The sequence below is a fragment of the Marmota flaviventris genome, chromosome 3 (genome assembly GCF_047511675.1).
Source record: "Marmota flaviventris isolate mMarFla1 chromosome 3, mMarFla1.hap1, whole genome shotgun sequence".
NCBI classification, from domain to species: Eukaryota; Metazoa; Chordata; class Mammalia; order Rodentia; family Sciuridae; genus Marmota; species Marmota flaviventris.
The window spans coordinates 158474508-158500650 of record NC_092500.1 but is presented as its reverse complement, the minus strand read 5'-3'; the positions used below and the strand labels follow the sequence as shown (position 1 = coordinate 158500650).

At 32.6% G+C, this 26143-nt stretch overlaps 1 protein-coding gene across 6 annotated transcripts in view; it reads right to left on the bottom strand.

The window, feature by feature from the left end:
* Spock3 (SPARC (osteonectin), cwcv and kazal like domains proteoglycan 3) overlaps positions 1-26143 on the bottom strand; it is a 417403-nt gene that overhangs the window by 242809 nt on the left and 148451 nt on the right. For 3 of the 6 annotated variants that reach the window (XM_027926978.2, XM_027926981.2, XM_071609244.1), the window contains one exon: positions 16468-16513. The exons of 2 other annotated variants lie outside the window; for them this stretch is intronic. In XM_027926978.2, the coding sequence (XP_027782779.2) occupies positions 16468-16513 (46 nt within the window). Of the gene's footprint in view, positions 1-16467; positions 16514-16616; positions 16626-26143 lie in introns of all 6 variants that reach the window. One more of the 6 variants, XM_027926980.2, reaches the window with a different exon arrangement.

Sequence of the window (26143 nt, the reverse complement as noted above, 5' to 3'; positions counted from 1 at the left end):
ATAAAAAAACAGGATACTTGAATATAAAGGTAATTTATCTCCACATGGAATTTTTAACTCTTGAGACTCCATATAGTAAGCAAGTATTTTAAAATTAAAAATTAAATTGTTCTTAAGCACATTTTGAATAAGGTGGGAATTCCCAAGTGAGCATCTATTCTTTCATAAGATGTAATGTTTTAGTAAATTAGTTTAAAACTTTTATAAGACCCATTTCAGTAGAATTTTTAAGAAGAAAGAAAAATTAGAGTAGGTAAGTAGTGACTATCAACTTAATACTCAGATCCTCTCCAAATAGAAGGAAAATATTAACAATAGTAAAATCTTAGGGATAAAGCTCAAAGGACAAGAAAGTAAAAATAATAAATACCATTTCTTATATTTGTTTGTTTTCCTGTACACCTTATATTATTTTCCTGTGATCATGATGCCTGTGCATGACCCCATATTTACAACGAAGGGCAGCGTCTGAAAGTGGGGCAGGTTTCAGTGTCATGATACCAGATGAAATAGTGTAAGATGGGATAGAGAAAATTGATCCTGGGCTATGAAATAGAAACCTCCATTGCCACCTTAGAAGAATTTTCTACAGGTCCTATCTTTCCTTATGCACATGGAAATTATAGAGCTCCAGTTGCACATCCTCAGATCAATTAACCATATTTGAAATTTCACCTCTGCACTTGAACCCTAAAATCTAGGCTATAGTTCCCACAGTTCCAGTAATCAGTTCTCCACCTTTTTTTCCCTGCCAGAATCCTCTACAGTATCCTGCCTCTGGATTTATGCCTGTCTTCATTTAATTAAACGTTTATTCTCTTCTCAAAGTATTAGACATCCTGTATGTAAAAGCCAATATAATGTCTAAAATATGCTAACTTGTATGCTTAACAACTAGTTCCGGAAATACTACTTTTTTTTTCCTGCTTTCTGCAACATCCCAATCCATCTCTACTAACCAATCATGTTCAAACCCATAAAGAATAAACTTCTTTATCACCAGGGCTTCAACAAAAAACCTGAAGATAAAAATTACATTTCACCTTCTGCTTAAGGCAGCTACCAATAAGATAATCCTTTTTTTTTTTTGCTTTCATATTTTAAAAAGTTAGGAAAGACCACTTAACATACATTGCCAAAAATAGCATTTGTATCATTATCTCCCTACTAATCTATTATGGATACTCAAATTGTCTCCATTATTTGAGTTCTGTGTAGTATGTCTTTAAACTGGCCAAAATATATTTTCATGTATATTTAAAAATGACTCAGCTTCACAGTTGCCCTTGTCTGTTTCTCTTCTCTGTTGTAAATTAAATAAAAAATGCATGCAATATTGGAAGGCTTCTTCTCCTTTATGTAGGCCACTGTCTTCCTTGACCTTATTTATTTATATCCCTAAAACAGTCTTGTGCCCAGTCACGGTTTCCACTAAAAATAAAAATCCCTGACAGTCCTACTGTAAGCCAGGAGCAAATACAATGGAAACACACACACAAACACACACACACACACACACCCCAAAAAAAGACCTACTTTAAAAAATTCTTGTTGATCTTGTTGTTTAGAGGTCTCTCAAATGAAATACTTCTGGTAAAGTAGCTAATTCTTTCAAAATATGGTGTTTAGAATTTATACAAGGATATACTCTTCAATTGTATTTGTTGTTTTATTCTGCTCTGCCAATTATAATAAAATATACACTTCTGGCTTACCAAAGTTATAAAGTTACATGCAATTTATATTGTTCTATATTATCAGGAAAATCAATATTGCTTTCTATATTTTTACAGTTTAAAACTTTTTTAATAAACTAAAATAAATAGATACCATCTATCCATCAGAGGGATAGATACCTTGTTAAGTCAAAACTAAAAAAAAAAAAAATATTTTAGGAGATCCAGATTGCTTCACTATGTTGCAATTTTAGACTCAGAGATTTCATTGAATACTTTTTTTCTCTCTCTGGAGGAGATTCTGCATCTCAGTTCCTATTTAATCTTACTGCCTAAAACAGCTTGACCATTATCAGGTGGTAATGCAGTCTCAAGCCTTAGGTTTATAAATTATGCATTTCCTACAAAGACTCTGGAGAGCTGGGAATTTGAGACTGTAGCTGCTTAGCTTTCTCCTTTCCATGCAACTTCGCTATCCTCAAAGGCAAGAAAAATGTAAGAATATTTGTGGTTCATATAACGTATCCAGATTAAAGTTTTTATAGTAAACTGTCCACACTTGATTTTAGGACATTTTTTTCCCAAAATATTCCAAAGCATCTTCCAGGTAACTGCCACATGAGCTCACTGCCTTTAGTTTCAGCAGCCTTGGCATACTCTTCAAGCATGAAAAGCCCAGGGGCATTGAAGTTCTCTTTCATTGCTGAGGCCAAATGGAAGAGAAATAAAAAGATTAAAAAGTGTCACCTATAAAAACCAACAAAAGAGAAAGTGGTTTTGACCTTTGAAGAAAATCTGGTTCATAGTCACTATTTATTTGGCCATCACTTCATTATATTCAATATTTTCTTGAATCTGCCCTCCAGATCTAATAGAATAAAGTATATTTTTTGTTTTTTAAAAAGGTCAAGGACTTTTCTGGTGATCATTTTTATATTTGTTGTTGTTTTAAAACTGCGGGTATCATGACAAGACTAGTCACAAAAATATGAAATGAAGTTTTGGAAAGACTGTCTGTTATCAATATATGGAATTTTCAGAATAAAGAATAATTATGTAGTAGGTCCTAGTAAAGATCAAATTCAACAGACATATGTAAAGAGACCTCAGATACCACAGGCCACAGAGTAGCTGCTGTATTCCTCTGGTAAGGATGGAATGCAAATTTCTTTTTGTAAGGAATCCCCTCTGCTTCCTACTTCAGCTCAACCAACTACAAAAAGCTTAAAGATTTCTTCCAACTCTGTCCCAGACACAAGTTTCTATATGGTTAGTAAACTTCAGTTGGACATAAGAGAAACTGACTGAAAGTAACTTTGCTAAAGAGAAAATAAAATTTAAAGGAAATCATGTTTCCAGCTCACTTCAGATATGGCCGAATGCAGAATCGACTTAAGATTAGGCCTTCCTTGCTTCTTGTCACTGCCCTGTGTCAGGTGCTGACCAAGGTGGCTCTCATTACCTCTAAACTTATGTCCTGTCAACTAATTGCACTGAAAAAAGAGCATCCCTCTTTTGAATAGTGACAAAAAAATGGTAGGGAATTATTGGGGAGTTTAGAAAGAAGGGAGGCACAAAGCTTGATAATAAATGACATTAAGTTGTGGATCTCTACCTATATCAGCTATAAATGGTCATCATTATAGTGATTCGACTTTGCACAAGTCTATTGTCTGTGTGATTAAATGTGAAGTTATTGATAGAATGGCTCAATCATGTAAACATCTTCCAATCATGTGAACACAGTGTTAGCCTCAAGTTAGAATTACAAGTACTTGAAAAATACTACAGACATAATGTTTATTAATTGATATTTAGCTGGCTATATGTATGATAGTAATGTGTTCTAAATTATATTTAATAAAATATGCTGCTAATGAAAATTTCTCCAGCATATTATTCTAAAATATTCCTTTCATAAATTCATCCTGAAGGTGAAATTCATTCTTCTAAGATGAATCTCTGTTCTTTAAAAAATATGAATAAAAGCTATTGACAGGATTAAATATCATAACACATGACAACATTTATATTCAAAGTTGCAAATTTCAAAATACCATTAATTTTTTTTTTTTGTAGAACACACACACACACACACACACAAACTTGGGGACTAGAAAGGACTTTAGAAATCATTCTCTGCAAACCCAAATAGGTTTGATTCAATGATTTCAACAAAGTTACAGTGAGTGTCACGAAATACAACTGTTTCCTACTGGTAGCCCCAGTTTCCCATGAAATCTACCATGAAGTTACAATGACTGACCACACATGGTTCAGACTGGGTGAATTGGTGTGTGAATGGAGAGATCTCTGAATTTGTAACCAGATATAGATATGTACTCTGGCTCTTAATCTAAATTATTTAACCCTCATTGAATATAAACCCCTCTCATTTGTAATGGAAACAATAAAAAGAAAATGGAGCAAAATAGAAACAGGAGTTAGTATGATATTTGAATAATATAATAGCTAAATATTCGTGATGTATTATAAATGTTCACATATGACAGTTATTAAGTTTTGGACTCCTAAAATTAATCTCTAAAAATAATCCATTATTATTAAATTGTTGACAAATTTAAGAAGGCTACAATGTTTCTTGGGAAACCATAGGACCAATATCTAAACAAAGATCTAAAATCTAATCTAAATTCAATTTATCAATATTTGTATCATCTGCACATATCAAAACCTCAGTTAGTCTCACATTTTCCCACCTATTAGCATTAGCATACTAATTTCACTCTCCCTACAAACTCTTAAGAGATTTTTTTTCTTGTGTGTGAAAGGTCTAATGAAAAAAATATGTATGAGATGAAGCAGTAAAATTACTGTCCATATATAAATGGTTAAACAAATTGATCATAACTTCCCTAATAGTAAGCATTGTATACTAAACAAGTTCATGTGCTTGCATTTGAATTAAACAAAGGCATACTCAAAATCCATTATTTGACCTACTAGACTTTTATCAGTCCTTTAATTAGATATTATATTTAATAAAATATTTATTTATTATGTTATTTTTCCTTTGATATGTCAACTGTAGTAATAAATACCCCAGAAAACAATTAATGAAGTGTGCTTGCTCTTATAGCATACTTCATTAAAGAAACAATCTATAAACAAGGAATTACATAAATACTTTTGAAACTTAACCTATATCTGGGTCAAATGCATATTTTGTGGAGTTTGTGAGAAACACAAAGTTCAAGTATTCATATGTGAAGCAAATCATATAGTGGGAAGGGCCTGAAGCCCATATATTGTGTATGAAAATAGTCCCTGAGTTTGATAGATGGGAAAACACTAATTTACCAACTATACTATATTTAGGATAATTCTATATTATACTCTCCCTATAGGAAATTAATGAATACTTCTTTAAAAGAGTTGCATTATCATATCATGAAAAAATACAACAGTGTTATATGTAGAATTCCTATGTAAAAATGCTATTATAAGGAGTACAGATTGACATGCCTACTGGGCAAGTACAGCATACAAAAAAGCCAAGTGAGGGCTATGAACTTATGTGCTCTGATTGTGGTTCTTCAGTGATATTGACTTGGGAGTAGCAGTTTGCCCTATTTTTCAAGAGATGTTGAAACACAAGTGAGACACACATTATCTTTTCTCGATTTAATAGAACCACCACCACTTTTTCACCACATCAATTTTGTTCAGTGAGTAATGGTTTTGGAGAAATGCAACTCAGCCTATTTAAAAGGGACAAATCATGATTGACCTATGCTAATTTTGTTGATCTTGAGCTCTCTGTTGAAATTGGTTTGGAAGTCAATGTTGGACAGGCAAGCCATTATTAGCAAACAGGATACAAGCACATGTCAGCTAGGGCATAGTGGGAAAAGATTTTCTTAAAGTTTTTCTTTCCTAATAAATTGAGAAGAAAATGCTCCCTTACCTTCCTTAGTATGACATTACTTAAGATAAAGAAGCACAGCAAATCCTTTGTGAATTAAGGGAAGGATAGGGAGGAAAGATTCTGGAGCCCTGATGGTGTCATGAAGACTCTTACACAGTACAGAAATGCTAAACCACCACATTTCTTATCAGGTGATCACATACATTCTCTTATTGTACTTGAAGGAAAAAGCACTATATATTGATTTTTATGTAAAAAGTACACTCTGCTTTTCAAACAAAACTTTTAAAAAACATTGTTCAGGTCAATTAAAAGAGATCTGCAAACTACATATAGCTTACAAGGAACCATTAATACATTAAAAATAAAATATTATACAAAAGTAGTTTGAGATAAGCAACCTATTCGAGATGTAACAATGAAGTAGATGTATACCCCATCTATCATGAGCACGAAGTTATTAGTTAAATCATTTTATTAAATAATGCATTAACATAGAATAATTTATATGAGAGAACTCCATGTAAACACACACAATATGATTCTTCTTAAGTTAATTTTGTATTTGTTCCTCATATTTGGTTATTTTTAAAAATTTATAATATTAACTATATATGTATATATATATATATGTACATGTACATATATATTTACTACTAATCCATGTTCACTTTCAAATTATACTGTATTCTTTTGCAACAAAATATTTATAATTTTGTCTTCCTAGCTCTTTGCTATTATTTATTTCACATTGATACAAGCATAAATAAAAATATTTTAAAAAGCATTTATAATCAAATACACCAGTTATCTTATTCTGAACAAACTATTCATCATTAAATAAGTTAAAAGAAAGAAAAATAAAAGTTCTTATTTTACCTTTACTTATTCATTCTTCCGCAGTCTTCCTCTATTCCTGTGGATTTGAGGTTCTGACCCATATCATCTTTCTTCGGAGAACTTTGAATGTTCCTTTTTATGAGTTAAGCTACTTTGTGGGAGTTCTTTTTAAAGAATTATTATTAGAGCCTTACAGTTATGCACAGCTGTTAGGTTCCTCCCGACAAACTCAGACATGCATGAAATCAATTTCAACTTATGACCCCTGCTTTGTACTCCTCTTTATCCTTCCTGTGCTTTCCCCCCTCTTCCAATTCTCCCTCCTCTACTTTACCAGACTTCCTTTCACTCATCTATTAATTTTTATTTGATTCGTTCTTTATATAATCTTATTCTTCCCTCCCCCCTTTCCTTTATTTTACTTTAGCTTCCACATGTGAAAGGAAACACTCAACCTTTGAGTTTCTGAGTTTTGCTAATTTCACTTAACATGATATTCTCCATGTCCAACCATTTACTGGCAAATGCTATAATTTCATTCCTTTATATTTCTGAGTAGAACTAACTCTTCTCTCTCTCTCTCTCTCTCTCTCTCTCTCTCTGCACACACACACACACACACACACACACAAACACACATCACAATTTCTTAATCCATTCACCTATTGATTTATTGTTGCTGTAGTATGCCAATTTTGGATCTTGGGGGAAAATAATAAGGAGTGTTGTGGGTTAGCTGGGTCATATGGTGGCTTCATCCTGTTTTTTTTTTTTTTTTTTTAATCTCCATACTGCTTTCCACAGTGTTTGTGATAGTCTGCAATCCCACCAACAATGTACAACTGTACCTTTTCCCCCACAACCTTACCAGTGTTTACTGTTGTTCATATTCTTGATAATTGCGATTTAGCCTGTAGTGACATGAAAACTTACGTAGTTGTGGCTTGCATTTCCCTAATTGCTAGAGATGTTGAACATTTTTTCCTATATTTATTAGCCATCTGTGTTTCTTTTTTTTTTGAAAACTTATTGTTTAGTTCTTTTGTTCATTTCTGATTGAGTTATTTTTGTTGTTGTTAAATTTTTTGATTTTTTTCTATATTCTGAATATTAATCTCCTGTCAGAGGGGAATTAGGTGGCAACATTTTCTCTCATTCTTTGGGTTCTCTCTTCATGTTCTTCTTTCCTTTGCTATGCAGAATCTTTTGCACCCACTTACTTATTCTTGATTTTCTTTCTTGAGCTTTGGCGGTCTTGTTAAGGAAGTCTGTGCCAGCACCTATATAACATTGTGTTGATCCTATGTTTTCTACCAGCAGTCGTAAAATTTCTGTTATAATTCTTAAGTCTTTGATCCATTTCCATCTGAGTTTTGTGCAGGGTGAGAGATACGGCTCTAATTTCAGCATTGTACACATAGCTATCCAGTTTTCCCAGAACCATTTGTTAAAAATGCTGTCTTTTCTGCAATATCTATTTTGACATCTTTGTCAAACATTTGATGGCTGTAGGCATGTGAATTTTTCTCTATGACTTCTATTCTCTTCTATAGGTCTCCATGTCTCTGTTGATGCCAATGCCATCCTTTTTTTTTTATCTTTTAAACTATAGCTCTGTGGCATAATTTCAGATAAATTATGTGATGCCTCCTGCTTTACTTTTCTAGCTTAGTATTGCTTTGGTATTCTGGTTCACTTATTCTTCCAAATGAATTGAAAATTGTTTCTTTTTTCTAATTATGTAAAAAAAGTCATTGGCATTTTGATGAGGATTGCATTGGATATGTATTGTTGCTTTTGGTGGTGTGGTCATTTTTATATTAATTCTGCCTATCCAAGAACATGTGATGTCTTTCCATCTTCTAAGGCCTCCTTCAATTTCTTCCTTCAGTATTCTTTAATTTTCATTGTGAGTGAGTGTGTGTGTGTGTGTGTGTGTGTGTGTAGTGTGAGTTCCGGGCACCTCAGGGGCTGTGGTTGTCATGGCAGGGCTCACTCCCAAGATGGCTCTCACCTCAGCTCTCCTCAGCAGGCTGAGGTACAGACCTTGATTTTCAAGCACCAGCAAGTAGTAGGGTCTCTGGGTCAGTTAAGTTTAGGGAGTGTTTTTCATCTCAGATTTCTTTGTGCCATGACTATGTTCCCCTCCTTTTGTCTATGATGAATCTGCACTGATAGCTGCTGGGTATGCTTAGATATTTTATTTATTTTTTGTTTCCTGTACTCAAATTTCAGAGTTTTTAATCTGTTTTGAGTGTCCAATATTAAATTTTAGCAATGTCCCTCTTTGACCCACCTCACTGAGAAACTGTACGCCCATTACTTTGGTCTCATGCCATGGCACAGCTTGGAATGCGGCTTCCTCTACATCGCCATCTTCTGAGTCCCCAAGAATTTGATCTTTAAATATTTGATCTTTAAATATTTGATCTTTAAATATTTCTTGCAAGGAATGTCTGCTGCCAATTCAGTTCATTAGTTTTGCCTGTCTGTATTTCTTTTTCAAATTTGAAGGATAATTTCAGAGGACACAGATAACTGGTTTGCTGTTTTTTTTTGTTTTTTTTTTTTCTTTTAACACTAATGATCTGACTCCACTCTCTTCTTGATTTTGTGTTTTTTTGAAAAGACAGATATGATTCTTATCTGCTATCTCCTCTATAGGTAATGTAGGTTTTATTCTTCTTCTTTTGATATTTTTGCTTGTTTTATTTATTTATTTTTGAAGCTCACTAATGACATGTCTAGGTGTTATTTTTCTGTTATCTGTCTTGATGAGTACTCTCTGAGCTTCCTTTGGAAATTCTGTTATTATTTCAAATATTTCTTTGGTTCCTTTTTATCGTTCTTGTGTTTCTGCAATCTTACATATTTATTTTTAAAATTTAGTTTATTGTCAGATAATTGCACACCATGAGCATGAAATAAATAGTAGTGTTAAGAGATACTGATCATTAAAACTAGACATCAAATGACAAAGATGCAGCTGGGAGACATAAGCAAGGACTCAAAAACAAGATGGGAAAGATAAATGTCTAAATATGACTCTAGTACAAAAGTATAAAATATTTTCCTTTGGTAACATATGATGTAGGAAACATATGGCCACCAATATGCAATGTGCATGGGTTTTGAGGAGCTCATGATCTCAATGAAGAAGGCACATTAACTCTCACAAATCAAAGAGTAAGTGAATTCTGAACCTAGTGTTCTTCGTTATAAGCATAGTAATTTTTTTTTTAAAAAGAAGGCAATGTGCACTTAGAATCATAAGAAAAATCATCATGAAGAAAATAAAATTTAAGTTTCATAGGTGAAATATTTGCCATAAATTTAACTGCCTGTAACATCTAAGAAGTAATTTAAAATATGGTAATTGTAAAACTAATGGAATTGGGCAAAGTCTCACTGAATAATAAGTTAAAGCTTTAAAAATCAGAAAATATATTATTTTTCTTTTGAGTAAAGATAGATGCTAATAATTCAATCAGGCAAAATGCCATTTATAGTTAATAGTAAATTCATATACTTTTCAGAAGTTCTTGTCTTTATCCAAAATAAAGGCCAAACTATGCCTCTGAAATCATTGTGTGAACTTCCCAATCTAATTCATCAGGAAATATGCATAATATAAACTTACAAAGAGCTTTTTGTATTGGAAATTTTGTACTGGTTGGTTTATGACATCTTTGAACTCATATAATAATATTAAGTTTAATTTCAAAACTCTAAAATTTTCTATTTTAACTTTGATAGACTGCATTTTTTTTCTATTGGCATCTTAATATTTATCCTCACTGGTGAGTCCTATCATCTTTACATTTTCTTCCCATAATCATTATAACTAAATAAAAAAAAAGTTGTGGTGATGATTTTTCTTATGATTCTAAGTGCACACTGCCTTCTTTTTTAAAAAAATATGTTTTGTAGAAATTTATGGCCTTCTTATACCTTGCTTCCTTTAGAAAATTATAATAAAATGTATATCAAAATATTAGACTTTTATAAAATATCGAATCACTTGTACATTACTAGGTGCACGTGTAACATGGTAGAGCAACTATGGAGAGTAGTAGTATGGTGGTCACTCAAATGAACAGAACTACCATATGATCCAGCAGTACCACTCTTGGGTATATGCTCAAAAGAATTGAAAGCAAAGATTCCAAATACTTGGATTCAGATATTCTTAACATCATTGTTCAAAATAGTGTAAAGGTAGAAGCAAGTCAAGCATTGATCAGTGAGTGGGTGAATGGATAAACAAAACATAGTATACACCTACAATGGAATATTATTCATCCTTATGAGTCTTGAAGACACAGTGTTAAACAAAATAATTCGGTCATGAGAGAACAAACACTGAATAATTTCACTTATGTAAGATACATAGTAGAGTCAAATTCAAAGAAACAGGAGAATGGAATGCTGATTTCCAAGGAATTTGGGGTGGGGAGAATGGAAAGGTAGTGTATAAACTAAAAGTCTCTACCAGTTAACACTGATGATACATATGAATGGAAAGGTATAAAGAGTTCTGGAGAAGGATGGTGGTGGTGATTGCACAACATTAAGAATATATCTGAACAATACATTTAGAAATAGTAAAAATGGTAAATTTTGTCTTTTGTATGTTTGACTAAAATTTTTAAAAAGCAAAAAAATCCAAAACAAATCAAACACAAATACAAACATGTGCCAAGTTCCCAGACTTTGCCTCAGATAAATTATATAAAAATATTAATACATCACACTGAAACAAATTTTTAAACAACTGCAATAAGTCTCATATACATCTATGACTATGGACCACTTCTTTGGTCAGTGAAGGGTTTCTATTAAAACTCTGACTTCATACGTGGAATACTTATTTAAAAATACTTATTATTGACTTTGCTTCATTAACAAGGTTTGAGGTAAAGATGTTTTCTCTCATATACAGAAGCTAGAGAGAAATAAGGTAGTAAAGCAAAATAGAGGATGTCATGAAAATAGAAAGGAGAGTAATGGAGAATAGGAAGGGGACCAAGGGGAACAGAAGAGGGATGGGAAAGGGGAGAAACTGAGGAATAAAACTGAGCAAATACACCATGTGCATGTATGAATACATCACAATGAAATCCACTTTTATGTAAAACTATGATGCACAAATTAAAAATTAATAGAAGGAAAACCACTAGAGTAGATGAATGCAGTTAGGAGAGGCAGGAGAGGAGGGAAGGAATAGTACCGGGGATTGAAATGGTGCTAATTATGTTATATACATTCATAATTATGAAAAAATGAACCCCACAACTATGTAAACAACAATACCCTAATACATAAATAAGTGATTTTTAAAATATTATTCCATATATCATTTAATAGCTTTGAAGTGAATTTGAGCAAACCCTTGCTATATAAATTTGATTCAAAATTTAGTAACTTACATAATCATCAAAAACAAATAAATATAATTTTCCTTTTGCACACCTATGTAGGCTACTGTGATATGAACCAAATAAAGTGTTATTAATTTTGATTTATTCTGATACATTAAAAATACACATCTCGGGAGAGGGATGGAGCTCAGTAGTATAGCACTTTCCTTTAGCATGTGGGATGCATTGGGTTTAAATCTGGGCACTAAAAACAACAACAACAGCAACTAAAACAAAACAAAGCAGATCTCTATACAATCTTTATGGTTGTATGGAGATGGTACCACTATTTGGCATAGGCCAAAACAATCTAAGACTCTGGGTTGCTATATTCTATAGACCAAGTGCAAAACAAATTAAATGTCACCAATGCAATAAAGAAGTCAGAAATGGATAAGAAGAGGAAATAAATATCTCATTTAGAAATCCTATGCAGTTCTTATGTACCAAATCTGACAGAATAATTGAGTATACAATGTTGGTTTCAAGGTTGAATATAATTTAACAGTACATCTACCTTAGAAATTCAGAGGGCTTCTATGACCCAAAGTTTGCCAACATGCAATATGACCTACATAGGACATAAATTGATATATCTTTTATCATTTGAATTCCAAGAAGGGATTTGTCCAAAATGATATAAAAATCCTAAATCAATTGATTTGGCTTGATTAAATAATGATTCAGATCAAATGATTCAGAATTCACATTTTTTAAATGTTTGAAAATACTTCTTTCAGAAAATAGTGTAATCATCATTGCATCATATTACTCTGATTGAATTTCAATTTTGAGAATACCATTTTTTCCACTAGAAAAATGCCCAAAGGTCCAACACTCTTAAACAAAGCAGCATTGTGATACCACTATGCCTCTATTGTGAAGCATGGATCAGACCTTGCTATTGTTTCAGGGTCCTGACAATAAATACCATCTAAGAACATGGGAACCGAATAAAAAAGGAAACTCTGAGGCAAAGGAGTCAGAGTCATTGCCTATAATTTCTAATCTATATAACCTGTATCTTGAGCATGGCACTGCATTTTAAGAAGAGGAAGATAAATTGGGGGTGCATTTCCTTAGTCGCTAGTCTTTTTGATTTCGGAAATAATTACAGCCATTATACTATGAACAGCTTTGTTCACTGAAGGAAACAAAAGCTCCAGACGAAATCTCAGTGGCTTTTGCTTTGAGCCAGAGATTGATTGCAGAGGCGCAAGCACAGCAGGCTGTGATTGTTATATGGGGGACATTTTGCAAATGTTGGGGGAAAAAAAAGGAAGATAATGCTCCTAAAACTGATCCTGACAGGTCAAAACAATGAGTAAGTTTATGGCTAAGCATACAACTGCCCTTCCACACAGCAGGACTTTTCTTCTTACCCAACCCTCCTTTGATCCTTGAAGAAATTGCTCATCTAAATACAAAGTAAACTGCCCATGCTTCTGTCTCTCTCCTGATTTGATTTTTAGCACCTTGAATTTAGGAATGGTCTTCTTACCTTCTTCCTCATAATGAACTTTTGTTGAATTAAATGCATATCAATGGACAAATAGAAGTCAGTTTGCCCTTCTTGGAGAGGTCCTTGTTTAGAAGTTCAGCACATAATTAAACTCCAAATGCTCACCTAAGGCACAGCTACACTTCCTGTCCCTAATTCCATATCCCAGAAATCTACAAGAGCAGGAGGCATGCATCAATAATATGAAACAGATTTGTTCTGAAATAGTTGTATCTGTTTGCATTCAGCTTCTTGATTATTAATCTATTAATTATAGTTCACACCCAGGTAGGTACAAAGAAGAGCCAGTACTTAGGTCCAAATAGATTCTCTAAACAACTGTTAGAAACTGCAAATAAGTTTTCACTGATTTCTCTGTCATACCCCCTTATTAACCCATGCAACAACAACAACAAAAAATAGAGTGAACACCATAAAGGGGGGAGAGGGAAGCTCCATAAAAGCTATTTATCCGTAAAAGCTACAGCATCTATATCCAAAGCATTTACTAAATTATTTAAAATATGTACCATGCTACCACTTCAAGCTCATGTATAAAAATTTCCCCTTCAGTTTGTTATAGTAAAGATAGAATTTGTATGCCTTATTCAAGAAGATGCATGTCCTCATTAAAACTATTTTTCAGTTGGTTCTGTTGTGTCAACTCATGATTAACCACACTAATGAAGAGAAGTAATAGCACAGAAAATTCAACGCAGAGAAATCCAAAGCAATTTATTTTTGGCATCAGTATGTTTTATTTTGCAGCAGAATTACCATCATCAAAATTACTTAAACACTTGAAACCATTATAGTTTCCCAACACCTTTATTATATTAGTGGCTAAAAAGAAAAAAAAAAAACAAGGCAAAGTGGAAATGCGATTGATGAAAAGAATCATAACTGTGGAGAAGAGGGTAAAAAAAAGAATTGTTGGATCTGATCAGTTCGTGCTGTATGGATATGTATGGAAATATCACATCAAACTCTGTTAATATGTATGATTCCTATATGTTAATAACATAAACAATTATTAGGTCATCATTTTGTTTTAGTGTTTTATGCATGTCAGTAACATAGTAGTTGGAGAATGGGGTTCAAGGGTTCAGAGATCAGACTGTCTAAATCCAAATCCTGACTCTGCCCTTGGTAGGCATATCACCTGGGCAAGTATTTAACCTACTTGATACCTTAAGTTTCTCATCTACCTTGTAGGTTAATTCTGATTAAGTATGCTAATATGTATCAAAAACAGTAATTATAAATATTGGGTACTGTTCATAAACATTAGGTATTATCATATCATGTACATTTCTCTGTCTAATAAATACAACAATGTGACAAGTTGGTAACTAAAAGCTTCTTTGAAAATTAAAGTATATCAGTGTTATATCTGGTTTTAGTAGCCTCCTCTGTAGAAATCATATTTTAGTACATGAAAGATAAGTCATAATTCAACACATTGTTACATGAAGAAAGAAAAAATCAAATCATCTTTCTTATAACTGGATGCACCAAGTATGGCAAATTTAAGTGTCAACATCTATTTTATAGATTACTACCAGTTTTCAAGGTTTATGATTGTATAATAAAAATTCATTTCCCAAGAAACTACATAAATGCATTGCCTGTCTTTTAGTACAATGGCTTAACTTATTGCAAACCCAAGTCAAAATTAATTTTTTAGCATTCTATAATGCAGATTCCTCAAATAATAACATGAGATAATAATAATGAAATAGCATGAATTATATAAGAAACTAATTTTAAAATGGGGATTGAATGTGCACAACTGTTTCCAACTTCAAAATAATGTCAATTTGATGACAATCTCTATCTAGGTCCATGCAGGTTGCTTCTCATTCATATCTGCTGGATTTAGAACATTCATCCCAAATATTAAGTCAAAAATTTGTAGGCATGGCAAAAACACTAAGCTCCTGTTAATAATGCATTATGAATAAATCATTTAATCACTTACCTACATATTCTTAACAGATATCTAATTATATTTTGCAGTGGTTTGGATGTTAAATATCCTCTAGAGTTTCATGGATTAAAGGCTTAGTCCCTAGCTACTGGGAGGTGTAGAACCTTTAGCAGGTGGAACTATTGGGAAGTCCTTAGGTCAATGAGGGTGTGCTCTGGAAGGAGATTGTAAAACCCTGGTTTCCTTTCTCTTCTTTTTGTTTCCTATCTCCTGATGTTAGCAGTTTACTCCAATATGTATTTCTGCCTTGATGTACTGCTCTCACCAGATGCCCAGGGAAAGAGCCCACTCAATGTTGAACTGGAACCATGAGCCAAAATAAACCTTGTCCCTTTATAATCTAATCATCTCAGGCATGTCATTATAGTAACATATAACTGATTAATACCTATGTGGTACTATTTCATAGAGTATTAGCTTTGCAAGAATATGACAGCCAGTGTAAAGCAGAATTGTTTTTGTTGTTTAAACTTTAAAGGGAAAATGTCTGAGATCTTGTATCATAAGAGTCTAGTAAACAAATCGCTTTATTTACTTATTTAATTATAATTCATTGAATATGATGTTTCCATTCTCATTGCACATATAGAAGCACTTCCATTACCATCCATTTGTCCTGTTTTTCCTTATTAAGGTGAGTTAGCCAGAACTGCAAGCTCTGTTTACAGGAATGGACAGATCTTACTTAATTTAATATAAAGCTCTTCCTTTGGGGTCTTGCTAAGATCTCAGTCGTATCTAATTACCAGTGCTCTCTGTTTTAGATGATATTTTGCATTAACAGAAAAGAGAAAGAAAAGCCACTTTTTTTGAAATTTTGTACAAATGAATTTATTGCACCGTGCAGGCACTTGGAAACAAGATGAAGTGACTTATGTCAAGTAGTAAAAATGGACGTGGTAAAGTTCAAAAACTCCAATCAGTAATCTAACTCATGCATGTAAAAATAAAAGATATCCTGACATAATCGTGATATGTGATTAGCTTATTTCTAACTATAATATACTGAAGTAAACATAATTGATGCATATTTTTTTCATTTATGTAAGTTTTCTTATTTAATATCTTAAAGTCTAGCCAGCCAATAAATATCATTTTTAAACTATAGTGATTATGAATAAAGATTTTATCTTAAATAATTAAATTCTTACCCTGATCGAAGGGTTTTCCTGGACTCCAAGTGCGGAAATAATCATCCTAAGGAGGAAAATAATGTGAATTGAGTGTACATGAGTAATTAAAATGTAAGTATTTATATAAAATCTAAAAATAAAATATAAAACAGAAGCTGTATACAAACCTCTACTTCCTGTAATGGCAAGCAGCAAATTATAAAAAGAAATAAAATAAAAATAAAAAAAAGGAACAAGAGAAAAAGAAGAGTTATCAAAAAGGAACACATTGTTTACAAATTACAGAAAAGTTTTTCACTAAATGTGCTCATTTTAATTGCAAGTCAATGACTACTATAACATTTAAACTATTTTTTTTGGTTGTCACTTCTAAATATTATAATGCACTAATTTCAATTGCAATTCAATGTGTAATATAACATGCAGATAATTATTGTAAGCTAATAAACTATAAAGTATCTTACCAGTTTCCAATTATACAACTTCATTTCCCACTAGTACAATAGTAAATGGAACCATTAATATAGCAAGGGAAATATCAAGTGATTTTTGCAGTAGCCCACAGAGTATAAATACTTTCTGCAAATCATTCACATGTTAATTGAATATCTAAGGAGTTCATCAAAATGCAATTGGGAAATTGAAAAAAAATGCACACCTAATTAAATCCTGGCTAACGTTTAAATCTTTAATATGGAAAAGAACCGAAGCGATATATTTACTGTACACTTAGTAAAAATAACTGTGCCACACAAAACTAGGGCAATGTACACTAAAAAGAGCAAAACACCAAAGCCAAATGGACTAAACCTATCTTACTTCTTGTCTTCATTACTCTAAAAGCCTTAAGAAAAATAACAGTGCTTCATTCGTACTATTTTTCATTGTAGATTTAAAAATTCATAGTTTAAATTAATATACTGTTTTCACTCATCTGGAATAAAAAGGTGGATCATATCCTGGTGAGGTTAAAAAACTTCCTAGCTTCATACTCTTGGACTCATTCAAGCCATTTTAGCTGAAAAAATACAGAACTCGGTGAATCTAAAAAGGCCAAGCAAATTCTTTGACTCTTTCTCCTGTCCTATTTTTTAATGTTCTCCAGTTTATAATAGAAAGAAAGCACAGATTTTAGTCATTGAAATAAACACCATTCTCTACTTTAAAAAAAAATTAAAGTGTGTTTCCGAACATTTTTTATTACTGTGAATAACTGTTCCCTACTACCTTCTGTATTCCACCCACCTACTTTAAATGAAAGAAAAAAAGAAAAGTAAGTCAGAAGAAATAGCATAAAAACATCTTTGTAGTCTTGTATTTAAGTTAAGATATGGGTTATAATAAGAGTAGAGCAAATGACGGCAATCTAAAACAATATATTTTTCACTAAAGTATCCAAGATTAGATTAAGGGAAGATAATGCCATTGGATAATTAAATAAACATTGATTGTTTAATCTCTTTTAAAAATCTCTATCTAAAAACAATTATAACATGATAGAATTCTTGGAAAACTAAGCTTACAAATTAAATTACTCCACTAAGAGTTCCAGAGCTTAATCTGAGGACCATAACACACTCATGGAATATCGTTTTTTGTTTTGAATTCCATCTTACTGTTTGGAATGACAATTAACATTCATTCCAGCAGGGAGAGGGCTTAGACATCTTTGTCTTTCCTGAAGCCAAACAGAAGCTAGACAGGAGCACATGAGTAACAGACCTGAAGATAGGTCAACTCCACCTGAAGTCTTGCTGAATCACTTATGAGCAGCATCACTTTAGGAAAAGTGATGATATAGACTTCAAGCCCTCGTGACTGAAGAGGAAAAAATAATTCCTACTTGAGTGGGGTGCTCTGGGGAATAGTCATAAAATATGTAAAATACCAGCATAATATCTGGCATAGAGGAGTTGTTCACACTTAGTAGATGCTTTGAAGAGCACAGTTCATCTTTGTTAGGGTCTCTGGGCAGAACCATTGAACACAACTATCATAACTGCCGACAAAATCCTGTAGGTTTTCCACTTTGTAAAAACATCCATACATTCCTCTAATGTGAAAGTGCATTTTAAAAGAATGTGATGGTAAAATTTAACCTCAATCACATTTAATTACCTTCCTTCAGAATAACACTATCACATTTGTTTAATATGGGACCACAGTCATACAAAAATCTATAATCAAATGAGAAACAGGAGCCTGATTCTTTTAGTTTTGTCAAGGGCAACATTGAAGCCTGACCATTATATGCAAAAGCAAAGTAGTTAGTCTACTAGGTTATTTTTTGGACATATTCTTTGTGTTCTCACTTCATAGACTTTTTTTTAAATGGTTTCACTTCATTAAATCTTAGGATTTTTGCCAGAGTGAGAAATAAAAGAATTTTTTACATAAGTGTTCATTCAGGCATAATTTCTTTTGTTTCAAAAAGTTTTGTGTGAAAATTGGTTGTTCACAGGCTTCAATTTAGATACCAAATAACCAGTTAGAGATTTAGAAAACAACTGAAAGAAATGACCCCAACTGGAGAAATTTAGGTTTTCAACAACTACAATCCAGCCTAAGTGACTTGACAGTCACAGCTAGATTCTTGTTGTTCATATTTAAAATCTTATACTAGTGAACTATGGAGACTATAGAATTTAATATATTTACTATTATATTATACTTTTGCTGATTTCTTTTGCTTGAGGAAATAATGATTGTTAATTTTTCACAAAACATATTTGGCCTAAGCACATTTGATATGTATACTATTTAAACTGTTTTTCTTTGTATGTTTAGTGATATGTCTTTTTTCTAGTTTTAAATAAAATATATATTTAATGTATTGCACATTTTCTCAACTTTGACATTACTGGTATTTCACACCAGAAATTCCTTGTTTTGATGGGGACAAGGAGACTGTCCTATTTATTGTAGGCTGTTTATCCGTATCCTAATCATCTACTCATGAAATACCAGTAGGGATTCTCCCCCTAAGTTGTAACAAACAGGAATTTCAGCAGATATTCCCAAATGTCTTCTAGGGGGAAAATATCACTCATTTGAGGAACACTAGTGTAAAGTTATTTAAAAATACAGAAAAAAACAATTAATCAAGAGATCCTACAACAGAGGACTGTTACCACTAACAAATGTTTTATAGTATTGAGATCATGTTATATATTCAATTTCATATCCATTTTTTTTTACCATTTTGCATTGATATGACTATTTTTTTTCAAAATATTCAATAGTTACATATAACATGGTGTGGGAGTTACTATCATTTATTTGTGACCTCATGTGTCATAAATAAGATTTAGAAAACAATTAAAAGAAATGCCCCCAACTGTAAAAATTTGGTTTTAGATAGCTATATCCCAGGCTGAGTGATGTGACAGTCCCAGCTGGATTCTTGTAATTCATTTTTAAAATCTTACACTAGTGAACTATGGAGACTATAGAATTTAATATTCTATATTTAATAATAGATATATATTATTCTATATTTAATATCTGAGGCCTTTGTATTATTTATAATATTTTGCTATTATGAATACAATAAATAAACATTTTATTACATTTTTGTTTTCTTATCAATAGAAAATAAAGTATTTGAGAAAGTGACCAGAAGGAGTAAACAGTATACTCATATGAGAAGAACTAGTTTCCTATTATAGTAACTGGTTATAACTAAGTGAAAAGGGTCAAAATGAGAGGTTTCTACTCAATAATCAATTATTTGGTTCATTTGTGTCCACATTAATACTTCCATACTGAGATAAGCTGTCTTATTGTCTAAAGGAATTATGGAGATTGGCATGAAACTAGGTCAGGATTGTTAGGCATCCACACGGATTTTGATACATGATCAATTGGGAACAGGAGAATCTTGATACCCAAGAGCACCATTAACGTCTAGAGATTCGAATAAAAATGTAACAATTACGCATCATGTTAACTGTTTTTTATTATGTCATTCAAGCTGCTCCTGTGGCTATGAAGAGCTGTAGGGGGAATAAACTTTTACTGAAGTAAATATTTGATTAGAAATTGCTAAGAAACCATCAGACGTAAACAGAGACACTATTGGAGTCTACTGGACACAATGTTGTCTTAGATTTTCATAACCACTTACAGTTTGTATTAAGAAAGTTCTATAAAGTATGTTTAAGCTGTAGAATGATTACTACATAATCACAAAATGAAACAAAAGATAATATTTTTGAAATAACACTTTGAAAATAAAATGTGTCAAATTGATGATTATCCAATAGTAGCTATTTTTGATACAGCATATACATATTGCAAACAAACCTGTTAATGTGGTTCTAGGTGGAGCATATAATTTCCTCATGTGTGGGTATGTATGTGTGTATGTGTATGTATATATCACAAATATACACATTTATTTACATATATTAAATGTATAGATGTTAATACATAAACAAATCTAGGAACTAAATAAACAGGTTGATTACAAAGATTCATTTCACTATCTATAACATTTAAATACCATTGAAATAACATTTTATGATTCATATGAGGCATCCCACAGAGTAGATAAATTTTAACAAATGTAGCTTTGCAAAAGAATTATGTAACAAAAGATTGATAATATTTAAAGATTCTTAAAATACCTTATGTAGGATTCTAGAAACCTAAAAAATTTAGTCTGAAAGACAAAGTAAAGAAATATATTCAGCTATTATACTACCAACTATGTATATTGACACTTTATTATTGGAATGAGCATATTCGCAATAAATTCTCCCATAATGTAATGACATCAGCTACATACTACACTGAAAAATAATGTAGTTTCTTATAAACATTGTCATAGTATTTCTTCTAATTTATAGAATCCCACTAATACTGTATTGTTTATTCAGAAGTATTGAGTGATACTTTATATCAAAACTTTTGAATTATATTTCAGGAAACATGCGCTACTTTTTTTTTTCCTTTTTGCAAAAATGGATACCTTCAAAAGCAAGGATTTTTTTAAATCAGTGATCTCATTAATAGAAAAATTAACTCCAATTGCAAATGAGTTAGCAAGAAGAAAAGTAAAAATTTACAAAAATGAGAGAATGAATAATCAAGGAGATTTACAGGTGAATTATCTCCATAAAATTTTCAAATTATAGCTTAACCATTTCAATTAATGCATCAGAATAATAAAAATTATAAACAAAAACAAAGACTGTATAAGATATCAGGGACAAGAGGGAGGTTTGGGGAGTTGAGAAGTCTAGGTTTGAACCCTATATAATCTGATATTTCAACTCTCACAGTTAAGTTTTCTTTACTGAAAATTGAAATGAACTATAACATTCTTTAGGTGTATAAACATTAAATTAGATAATGGATGTCAGGTATCAGTATAGTTTCTAGCTAATTATAAACATTCTAGTAATTTTCACTAATAATTACATTAGAATTGAACATTTTTATTAAACTGATATTATATGAAAATGGAATTTTTAATAAAATATTTGGTGTTTGGAGGAAGATTATTACATATAGACTAAGTTATAGGGAAACAGCTTTTGGTACTCTCAATGTGACCTTCACCCCCAATTTGTGAAGTCAAGTGTACATAAAGTATCACCTTCTTTGTCTTTCAAAGTCATATCAAATTCTGAGAAATCATCCAGCAACTTGAGTCTGAATATGAATATCAGTCTGTGCTATGCTCATAATTCTCTAGGATTGTCCTCCTCATTCACGGACTCAGTTTATATTGGACTTTTCATTTGTCCTCTGCTCCTATTGAGTACCCTGAATCCAATCCTCTTACCTGTCAAATTTCCCAAGCTTGACCCAATGGACTCTATTTGGTTAAGTCTTACTTCTGAACAATCACTACCACTGCCCAATTCCTTTCTCCACTAGCCCAGAAAAGACAAAATGGGTCCTGGTTTCTAATTCTCCTCATATAGGACATAGTAAACCAGGCAGAGTGTTTCTGGCCTTTAGTCCTCTTCAGGCAGGGAAAGACCAGGCCAGAGGTTTCACAGTAAAAGATCCTGTTTTTTTTCCCAAGAAGCAGAATATGGATATTTGGGGAAAATACCAAGGACAGAAAACTCCTTGATTTTTAAACTTTCTACAACCAGTATAGTTTTTATTCAAATTTCCAGAATCAAAGAAAAATATAAGCAATCTATTATTCTACTTATTGACAAATATTTTTTAATCTTCTCATATGTATCTCATATGTATGCAGAAATAAATATATGATGATTGTGTGCATCTGTGCTGAGCGGGTGGGTGAAGCTTCCCTGGAATTTCTGTATTTTGTGATTATAATTGCCCAAACACTTTTGTACAGAACTTTAGATTTTCCATATGAAAACTACTGTGCTATAATTCAACAGCTCAGCTATATCATGAGGCACTCACTACTAGTTTTTAAGCTACAAAATAGCAGTGGAAATCTGTTTTGTTCTTGATAGGTGTTATACATTATGACAGCCTCATTTACACATGTCACCCTATTGTGGGAAAAAATGGCTACCATAATAGTTTATCCAATAAATTTCACAAAAGACGAAACTCTTCTGTGTAGAAATACTTAACACATGACTTGATCAGAAGATTGAGTAAGTAAAGCTTTATCTGAGTGTAAAGGAATTATCTTTATGAGACAAATTGTCTGTTTCAGGCCCCCAAGGGTCACATTTACTTCCCAGGTAGCGCTCACTTTTTTTCCATGTGGTGTCCTAGAATCCAAAAGAACACATTTATAACACTTTTGTGAACATTTTATTTTTAGATTATATTTTATGCTCCCTGACTCACCACAGACTAAACACATAAATAAAATAAATTTGTGTGGAAAGGATAGTGCCATTGGGACAATTCCTCAATTGTCTCTGAAAATCTATGTAAACTGAGGTAATAATCCCTCTGAATATATGGAGACTATAGACTGGTGGTTCTTATACTGATACGCAAAACCTGTGATCCTTTTACATGAGAGAGAGACAAAAAAAAGAAACTTTGCCTTGATAGATAAAATAATGACATTTGGATATTGGGAATCTTCATCATATCTATAAGGACACTTGTATGTATAAAGGAACAGAAGAACAGTGACTTGAAGTTATTGCTCACTATTCTATACAGAAACTGTTCTAAGCACTTTGTTCCTAGTATCTGTAAGAGGGAAATGATTCTAATATCATGCCCATTCTACAGATTAAAAGTGAAACAAAGAGACATTAAAAAATTTGCAAAAATACATAACTTGTTATAAGTAGAGGTGGGATTTAAACCCCAGAAACATAGTCCAGAATCCATATGCTTAACCATTCCGTTACATCACACAAGTCACAAACTATAGCCAGTGGGACAGGCCTGTCATTTTATTGGAACAGTCACACCCATTCTTTCACAGACTGGCTAATCTACTTGTGGCACTTACCACAGCAGAAACCTGCAAAACTTGAAATACTTTGTTCTTTTACTAACAAGACCTTGTTCTAAACCATTCTACCCCCATTAAAAAGGCTTATTACAGGCAAGCAAATATTACTTAATATAAACCTTCTCTATTTTCACAGAGGAAAACAATATTATGAGGTGATGTTTAATGTTCTGAATCTATATGATTCAATACTCAAATCTTAGGACCTATACATTTTCCAAGTATTTAATTTCCCTTTTTTTTACCATCAGTATATCATCTAGTATTGGACGTAACACAGACATGAATTGAGCATATTTTCAGGACAAGAAATTTGATATATATATATCAATCATATGGAACGAAAGAATTTGATTCTACAGATCTTTGTTACACATTATACAAAAATGAGGTATGTGTTGCAAATGTGTATTCTGCAATTTCATGATCCTCAATTTAAAATGAGAATCAAAGATGAAGTTGAAGTAAAGTGCCTCTTAACTCTAGAAAATTATCTGTAATCCCAGAATACTTCTCTGATTAGTAAATGTACATAACTAATGTATATAACTGCTAAGTTTTGAATCTCTTCTTAATATTAAATAGATCAATATAAGAATGCTAATTGTATAAAATGTAAGTAAAAGTAAATGTATAAATATACAAATATTTAATGCATGACAACTGCTATGGCTAGATAGGAGTTTTCTCCTCAAAGCTCCTGTGTTAATGCCAGAATGTTCAGAGGCAAATCAGTCCATCCTAGATGGACTTGGTTGTAACTGTAGATAGTTAGGGCCCAGCTGGAGGAGGTGGGTCCCCAGGGGTGTGATCTGGAAGGATGCATCTTTCCTGCATCCCTCCTTCTCTATGTTTCCTTGATGTCATAAAGGGAGCAGCTTTCCTCCAATGGGCTTTTGACACATGATAAGCTGTCTCGCCTTGGGCCCAGAGCAATGGAGTTGGGCATCTATGGACTGAGTTTTCTGAAACAATGAGTTCCAAATAAACTTTGCATCCTTCAAGTTGTTCTTGTTTGCTATTTTGGTCACAGCAACCAAAATCAGATTAAAACAAAAACTGGTATTTAGAAATGGGGTTGGTACTGTGACTCAGCGGACCATGGGTTCAGAAGAATTTGGAGCAGTTTTATAGGAGGAATTTTGAAAAGTTGAGAGATACAAGCTATAAAAGCTTTAGAATGCTGTAAGAGGAGCTTAATAGGCAATTCTAGTGGGAGCTCAGAAAACCACAATGCTAGTAAGAATATGGTCTGCATTCATGAGATTTCAAAGGGAAATGAGAATTGGACTAGAGACCACTCATATTATATTCCAGCAAAGAACTTGTCTACATGTTCTTTGTGTAAAGCAGAACTTAAAAGTAATGGAGTAATTAATCTGGAAGAAGAAATTTCAAGGCAGCATAGCATCCAGATAGTGGCATGGATTTTGCTGGCAGATTTTAACCAAGTTTACTGTGAGAATTTGGAGCAGAAAGCAGAGGTAAATTTTTTAAAAACTTGCAATTTATCCAGAAATGAGCATGTAAAGCTAGGGCCAAGGAAAGTAAACTTGTTAAAGAGATTACAACCCCTAAAGAGTTGCTAAGTACTTTTCACAGAGACACTACCAAAGATGCCTAGAGGCTCTCAGAAATTCGTAAGACCATAACTACTTCACGTGCCAGGGTACAGTAGAAAAAATTTCTTTGAGAAGATACTATGCAAGGTCAGTCTAGGAAGTTTTTCTACCACGTTAAGCCACATAGGCAATCAGAGGCCACTGGAGCCATAATTCTAAGGTGCTTAGGTATAGCACAAGTTGGTAACAAATTTGGTATCATTGATGTGGTTCTGGTTGTGTCATAATGCAGGATGCCAGAGTTAGGAGTTCATGAAAAACATGCAAATTATAGTAGTGCCAAAGTCCCCAAGGGCTTCTCCCAACAGCTTGATGATACATGAATCTGTGAGGGTGAAGTCAAAATTGGAAAGGAGACCCCAGGAATTAAGAAATGCCAGGTACATTAACTTTTTGTGAGAAAAAAAAGTGCTAGCTGTGGAGAGAACTAGGTTCAATAAAGCTCATGTGTGCCACAACCAGCAAGACCAAAGGGGCAGGGAAGGCCAAAGGATCAGGGATGCCCAAGCCCTTTGGAAATGACATCTCACAGCCACTAATCCTAGAAGCTATATAGAGAGTTACCAAATCTGTGGTCTTGCATTGGCCGCATCCCTTCTTCATATGTTCCTATTCCTCCATTTTTGAATGGGAATGTTTTCTGTCTGGA